The sequence below is a fragment of the Fundulus heteroclitus genome, chromosome 10 (genome assembly GCF_011125445.2).
Source record: "Fundulus heteroclitus isolate FHET01 chromosome 10, MU-UCD_Fhet_4.1, whole genome shotgun sequence".
Taxonomy (NCBI): domain Eukaryota; kingdom Metazoa; phylum Chordata; class Actinopteri; order Cyprinodontiformes; family Fundulidae; genus Fundulus; species Fundulus heteroclitus.
Window position 1 is genome coordinate 10,419,669 of NC_046370.1, and position 8,108 is coordinate 10,427,776.

General features: G+C 38.4%; 1 protein-coding gene and 1 long non-coding RNA gene across 2 annotated transcripts; one reads left to right on the plus strand and one right to left on the minus strand.

Annotated features, from left to right (window-relative positions):
• Window positions 1-3,337: 3,337 nt before the first annotated feature.
• LOC118564350 (glutamate dehydrogenase, mitochondrial-like) lies at window positions 3,338-7,904 on the minus strand. Its single transcript, XM_036141987.1, has 4 exons — window positions 7,784-7,904; window positions 5,472-5,563; window positions 5,089-5,151; window positions 3,338-4,288 (listed from the first exon to the last, which is right to left on the minus strand). Exons 1-4 carry the CDS (start codon window positions 7,902-7,904, stop codon window positions 4,169-4,171), a joined length of 396 nt encoding a protein of 131 aa, XP_035997880.1. The 3' UTR covers window positions 3,338-4,168.
• On the plus strand, window positions 5,794-7,046 carry LOC110368702. The gene is made up of 3 exons (XR_002428311.2): window positions 5,794-6,203; window positions 6,551-6,633; window positions 6,865-7,046. It is a non-coding gene; the product is annotated as an uncharacterized LOC110368702 (long non-coding RNA).
• Window positions 7,905-8,108: the final 204 nt, after the last annotated feature.

Below are 8,108 nucleotides of genomic sequence, written 5' to 3' on the forward strand. Positions count from 1 at the left end.
GTCACGCACTGTGTTTAAGTTGGCATCACGTCATACTCGCTGATTTTATAAACGGTAAATGTGGAAATAAAAAAAAAAAAAAGGTTTTGTTGAAATCCAGCTATGGTGTCGACGTCTTGATTTGTTGTGGAGCCGGTTTAAAATGTGATTTACAAACAAGGTGTCAAAAAGTAAAGCTTTAAAAAAATATGTGTTAACCTGTATTAAGGTGTGTGATACAAAATTTGGTATTTGGAAGAAGCAGACAAAAAAAATAAAATAAATAAATAACTTCTTGGTTCAGATGGAAATGCTATATGACATCAAAACTGACTCAGTGAACAGATCGCCTCAATCATTAAACATGGTAAAGGAAAGGGATGCATTTCTTTGGCAGGGACATGGAGTTGAAGGAAACAGCTCAATCCTGGAATAAAACTTGTAAAAGACTGAAGAATTTGTAGCCTGGAGTAGTGGACATAAACCCAAGTGAGAATCTATGGTGAGATTTGAAGCTTGATGTTGACAAGTAATCTCCATCTAATCTGACTAACCTGAGCTTTTCCATATAATGAAAATATCTACACATAAGTTTATAATTAATGGAAATGATTAACTGATCACCAACAATTTTGACCATCCCTGTACAAGCTGGAGTTTGGGCTGTTTGCTGATGTGGAGGAAACAGGTGCTTGTTGCTACAATGCTAATATGGAAAGACATCAGCAATAGCCATAGAGAGGTAATTGTTACTGTTGCTGAGGTCTTGTCATAAACAAGATTTCAGGTTGACCTCCACCTGTCCAAATATGTGTAACGATTCAATTCAATTCAATTTTATTTATATAGCGCCAAATCATGAAACATGTCATCTCAAGGCACTTTACAAAGTCAAGTTCAATCATATTATACAGATTGGGTCAGATTATATAACGATACACTTAGAAGTATTTCCTGACCCTTGAAAATGCTAAAAGCAAATTATCATACTTTAAAAGGGGATTCATGATGCTTCCTCTTTAGTTTTCAAACTATATATTTAGCCCCAAATTAAATGTTTAGTTTACAAACTAAACGTTTACTATGGAGCTAAATATTTAGCTTCATAATTAAATATTTAACTTGGAAAATTCTCTACAAACAAATGTAGATGATGCAATACAAGCCTGAACATTATTGAAGAGTTTTAAAGTCTTTTTGAGTATTTAAAGCCACTTAGAACATAGACATAAAATTAATAAAAATCAATTCTTCCCTTATGTGTGAGATAAGCTTTGGGAAACTAGTATGCATGTAATTATGAGAAACTGGAAGTTTTTGGGTGTGGATCTTATACCAAATATACCAGTGTGATGAGTGTGATGAAAAGGAAAGGAATGAAGGGTTATGTTTCGTTTTAGCTAAGGTCTGTGTGTTCATCTACGCTGAATGTCTCTCCTCTCTGCGGTTTAGGCCAATCAGATAGTCCCAAACTAAATATTTAGCCCCAAATTAAATGTTTAGTTTACAAACTAAACGTTTACTATGGAGCTAAATATTTAGCTTGCTAATTAAATATTTAATTTGGAACTATGACTTGTTTATAAATTTATGAATAACAAAAATATGAAAAATGAACCCTGCCTTTTATCTCTTATGACAGGCTAAATATATTTTACTGTACATCTTTCATTGTATAACTTTCCATACGGAGCCCCATAGGCCTAACAGCAGGGATGAAAAATATACAGATAATAATATACTGAGAGAACAAACCTAAAAGACGGCTGGCTTCATGTGAGAAATACGTTTTATCAAGATGGGCACAAACTATGGAATTAGAGTTAAAGTTGGCTATCTAAAACATCCCTTAGCTTACCTGTGTCTGCTCTCCTTTTGACACAGACTCCTTGGAGTTTTTATTGGAATTTTGTAGCCATTTTTCTGGTATTGTGTGGTCTTCTGAAGGTCTTTTTGTCCACAAAATGAAAAGTACAAACATAGCCTATGCTCACTTCTACAAATTTAAAGATTTTAACCACAGGATAAGGGATTTTTCATTCTTCTGCTGGGTGTAAAGGTCGTAAGGCGCCTCGCATCCACAGCTCTTGTACACGGTCAGTGATTAAAACACTCCTGCTCCACGTAAACCTTTGTTTTACACCAGTTAATATGACAATCTCTAACTGTACAAACTATCCCGGTCTTCCTCAAAGTTACAATGAAAAGTAATTAGATACAAAGTCTTGTTGCATTAGCCGCTTTTCAGCTAGCTAGCTAATGCAGAGGAAGTAACAAACCGGAAGTCTCGCACAAAAAACCGTCAACTCTATCAGTTGCGTATTGTGCGCCCTCTGGTGGCAAGCATAGATATAGCGGCCACTCATTTTTCAGTTAAGATGGTACCGTATAAATATTTGTGTATTTTATGTAAAGCAAATAAAATTAAATTGTATGGGGTGCCCGTTTTTACATCTACAAAATTCCAACCCTCTACATAGGGATAGGTCTGTGGGCTGTAGAAAGTATGTTCATGACATTTTTTGCACAAATTAATTCTCAGAAAATGAGTTTACATCCTCAGTTCTACCTATTTTTTAACTTCTTTCACAATGAGCCGTTTTCACTTTTATGCAAATAAGCTGTAGCTGGCCTCACCCCCAACTCAATGTTTATAGTTTATACGTAAAAAGCTGCAAACAGATACAAACCCTGAGGCAGTCCTTCGCACCACGTCACAGCTACATCCAGTTCCTGATTGGTTGAGGCGACAAGCTCAGATTTGCCTCACTTTGCCTCCATCATAGGTCTCGTTTCGCTCTGACTTCGCTTTAAACGCCAGAATCACGCGTTTTGCGTCACCAGAATTGCCTATGTGGACTTGCTTAGAGCTTTGCGACACATCACTCCCATGTGGCACCTGTGTAGGAATTTCATGTAAATCTGTTTCTCGGCCTGACAAATTTGCGCTCCATGTGAATGCACCTTTAGCGTTTGTTTGTGCTAAATAAAAATCAAGTTCATGCCGAACAGCTGTTGTACAGCATATACAGCGGTAAAACAGGCTGAGGTGGGCGAAGCTCCGCTTGAGTTGCTAAGTGAGGGGCGGGGCTAGCACCAACTGTGACATAGTAATCGGGAGGTTTTTGAAACTGTTTGTTTTCCAGACAGCAAAACAGGTGGATGTTTTTTTTTTTTGACTGTTACTAGGAGCAGTTGAGAGTGCAAAAATTTGCAAAAAGTTAATTTTGCATAAAATCTGCAGTATCTAGAGAAAACCTACTGGAAATGTCCCAGAACCTTCTTATGTATACATGTTGAGCATGAGCTGATCTCCTGGTAAAAGCTGTCCTAGGACGAAAATAAAGAAAAACACTCGCCTTTTTATGAACATTTTATTTGTTTTCCAAAAAAAAAACTGAATGCAATAAAAATAAAAAGTAATTTCCTCCAAAATTCTTTTCGTTGCAGCAGAACAGGACGGTTAAACTGAGGAGAACTCTAACAGGGCGATCACAGTGACTGCTCGCCCACCTCCGCTCCTCCTTAGCGGCCGGCGGAGGAGTCGGGGGAAGCTGCACTTAAGCTAAAGCAACAGAGAAAGCATAAGAATCAAGAAGAGGACAGTAAAAACACTTATGAAATAAAAATTTCCTAAAATTTAGAAACCTTATCCGTAATCTTTTCATCAGAAAGATTAAAATGACTAATCTTGCTAATGGAGTTAAACCTAAATCCCTTTTAATCAACATTAGTCTAGAGTGGTCAGTTCCCTTTTAAGGTCTGACGTCTTTCTGAAATAAGGCATCAGCAGTGCTGTCAACAGAAACGGCTGCAACACGCAGGTCACACGTGCATCCAGCAACTACGACATGTACGCCGTGAATATGGCTGCCAAAAGAAAATATGGCTGCCAAAAGAAAACATTAACGTTAATCTGACTGCGGAAGGAGCGACAGAGTCCTTCGCTTCTTTACAAACACAGATCTCCGCTCCAACTCAGGTTAACTTCAGGCGGGAACAAGAACAGGGCGGCTTCTCTACGGCTGCACAAATATCGCAGGGGAAAACGCACGGCTGTGGATGCATGTGTGGTAAACAGTGATATGTTCAGAAGGCTGTTTGAGGAGGTAGAGGGAAGCTGGAGAGAGGGATGAATGGCAGGAAGAGCGGAGGAAGAGGAGAACAGTGCACGTTCAGGAGGGGCCGTTTATGTGAAGGTGAGCCCAGCTTCGTTGTAGACCTTGAAGACCTTCTCGATGGCGTTGACGTAGGCGGCCGTCCGCAGGTCCAGACCCAGGTTGTACTTGCTGGCTGTGCGCATGATTTGCTGCAAAGTCAGACGAAAGCAAGTGTTAGAGGAGAAAGTTTTCTTAAACGCATGGGATTTTTTTCTTTTTTAACATAAAGATGAAAAAATATATATTCCACCACTTCAACATGATGATATTTTTATTGTTTTAAGTGGTGCAAAACCAATAAGCAGCAGGAAATTCAGCAAATATTTAGAAACAAACACATGTAATAAAGCTGCTCTCCTGTATTGCAAAAAGTAGACAAGGGCAGACTTGCTGGAACTTGGACTCAGTGACACAAGTAATTAGAAAACATGCTGGTTATCATGGTTCCTGCACATTCTTCATGTTAAGGAGTCCCGATTTCTTTTAGATCTCATTTAAAAATGCAAAACACCCAAAGTTCACATGCATTATAGCAGGTAAAGCTACATTGCTGAGGCTTTAAACAATACACTACAAGGAGGAAAGGGAGGATAAACAGAAATTAATCTTCACATCATATCCTGAAGTTTCTTTATTCCTACACTGCTCCAGCTTTAATTTAAACCGCCTTTACTGTACATCATAAATGGAAAGCTGAAACCTTTTTGTTGTTAAAAGTTATTAAAAGTAAATGATCATCAGCAAATGTAGAATTCAATAAGCTGAAACAAAGTAAGAAGCAGCACATTATTAATATTGCCTTCAATTACGTTTTCAAAAGTCTAGTTTAAACGATTTTCTGTAGATTCATGAACTGCAGAAATTAAAGAACTGTAACAAGTTTGATTTAGTTTTCTGAAGCAGGATATTAACTGGTCAGATCGGCCTTCCTAACTGGAGCCAAACTCACCCGGGCAGATCGCTCCATCGTGTAAGCTAGCCCAGAGTGAACGATGTCCTTCTCTGAGGCGCCCTGCAAACAGGAATTATAAAACACACAATGGAAACAGTAACAATTACACCTGTTGTTGAAACATTACACTTCTCGTCTAATATGTTATTCCGTGTTGACATTCTGAGTCCCGGTTATAACAATTCATGAAACGTTTAATCAAGACTCAAATCTGTAAAGGAAATATGAAACTTTTAGAGCAACTGACTGAGTTTAGTGACAGACAGACGCTTTTTATATGGACTTTCTGGTACAGATCCAGTAAAAAATATCTGCTTTGTAACAAGGGAGCAGTTCCTGTTTTTAAGCTGCTTTACTTTTGGAGAACAGATGTTACTCACAGCAATTCTGGCCTGGAAATCAGCAGTAGGAACGATGGGGATGGGTCCTCCCTGCTTTCCAAACTTCCTCTCTAAACTCTCCTGCACAGACACTGTGGGGGGGAATAAAAAACGTTCAGTTTAGTTTTACATCCCTCTGTGGTGCCGCAGGCATGGCACATAAGACTTGTTGGCAGAAATTAGCTGAAATGTAAAAATTATGAAAGATGCAGCATTTATCTTTGAAAAGAGTAGAAACTACTGGAGACAGAAACTGGACCTGCAGTAGATGAGTACGTGTTACACAGCAGGGCGATAGAAACGTCCGCTCAGAGTGCTGAGTATTGAAAGATAACTAATAAAAATGTTTTATTTTTTATCTTTTTTTTTATGTTATGTTTTATTTCTTAGATCAAAGACGTGGAACAGAAAGATTGGATAGAAACAATGTGGAAAATCTGGTCAACCAACCCTGGGTCACATTTTTTATGACAAAGCCAGCAGAGAGAAAATAACAAAGAACTAAACACCAGCTACACGTTTGCATTTCATATCCAGAGGATCAAGTTAAACTTGTTCCACAAAAGTACATTTCTATCCTATCCTATCATACTCAGTGAAAGATGACTGTACCTGATCATGATTGGCTGCGTATCAAATACAGAGAAGGTATAAATAATGAGGAAAAGGCTGGAGACACACCAACATCTCTTGGATGCTGCTTGCTGAACCACACCTGAACCATTCAACTGGGTAAGAATATCTGAGTTTGTCTTTACACTATTATTATTTTGTTTTCTGTTGCAATAGTAATGGATTTTTGAGAAACAAAGTAAAGATCCAAGACTATCATATGTTTTAACAAACATCGTTTGTCAATTTCGGTCCTTTTTGCCTATTTTCAGAAATTTCTTTCTTAAATATTTGTTTTAGGAAGACACATAACACCGAACCAATTAATATTTAGGGAATATTTAATCAACCTTTGTGTTCTTTAAAACAAAAACAGTGTTGGTAGCCCGGTAAGGGTTAAATTCAGATGTACTGTATCCGTAAAAAGGTTTTGAGTCCAATTCTGAGGTTTCTCTCTGTGCTTCCAGGAAACAGCTGGACTCGGCCTGTACGTCTTTGACTCAAGTCACTCTGTTTGACACGTAAACTGCTGCAAAACATTGCCACCAACGTAAGTACAGCTAACTTTTACTGTGATCTGTGTCCAAAAGCCAGATTAAGTAAACAAAAAAAAGCTGATTCAATTCCCTACTGTGTGAAGCTTCTTAGGCCATTTTCATATGAACCTTATGTCCAACTGCATCTCACCTTATGTTACAAAAATCATCTGACCTTAGCTCCATTTAATCATGTAATAAGTACATTTCTAATATGTCTTTCTTGTTTTTGCCCTTTAATGTAGATGCCGCAGGAATTTGAATACACTGATGGTGCTTCAAAAGCACAAAAACAAAGAAAACGGGCCCAACAAATGGAAGAGAACCCAGAAACTCTTTATACATGTGGAAACCTTCTCATGTTTCACGCTGAAGATCCAGAAATCTGGATAGAGAGTTTAACAGAGGAATTTGGAAGAAACCCTGAAATAACTAGCAGGTACCATATATGGAAAACAAACGATGCAGGCACCATTCAGTTATTTCCTACGACCGGGAAGTGTTTCATATATGGGAAGGATGAAGAAAGACAAGGATTTTCAAACAGGTTTGAAGCGCTTTTGGATCGTGTTGGAAACATCCGGAATCGAACAAATAACACAAATTAGACAACAAGTTGAAAGCCAGTGACGACAAAAACAACCCCCCTTAAGATAATTGTAGAGATAAAAAAACACTTAAATAAAATATCAGGGAATTTCGGGCTATTAAGGTGCGTTCACATTGAGCGTGAATAATCTGAGCCAAGCGACAGATTTACATGGTATACAGGTGCGATACGTCACAAAGCGGCTCTAAGCGAAGCCACAGAGGCAATTCTAGCGACACAATTGTTGACACAGCCACAGATTTTGGAGTTGACAAAGCTGAACTTTTGTGTCGTGCCACGGCAACCAATCAGGAACTGGATGTGGCTGTGACGTGGGGTGAAGGAAAGCTCCATTGTGCCGTTTTAATTCTGGCTTGTCACCTGCTGTGCAATTGCTGTCGCCTGCCATGCGAACAGCCGGCAAAAAGTGACAACACTGTGGCACCAATGTGAACGCACCTTTCTTCTTCTTATGATATCTGGTGGATTACTTTATTGATTTTTCTCACAACCTTTTTTGTGTCACAACCATGTTCTGGGAGTTATGGGGGGATTGGGGAGGGTTTTGTACTCACTGAGAAGGTGGTAGTTGGAGTCTCTCTCGTACTTGAAGGTCAGTCTGCCATAACTGACATGATTGAGATTCTTCAGCCACTCGAAATACGATACGGTCACACCACCAGCATTCAGGTACATGTCCTGCAAGAAGAAGGAAAACATCATGTAACCTCGGGTTTTTGTTCATTGTCTTGAAAAAAAATTGTCTTCTGCAACTAAAGATGTATTTTAGGATTTTATTTGATTACTGTTCAACAAGAGGTTTTTCTATGAAATAATTGCCTTTATTTTCATATGTAAACTGTCAACAGGAACATTTAAACTCGCAAAAAGTAATTTTGT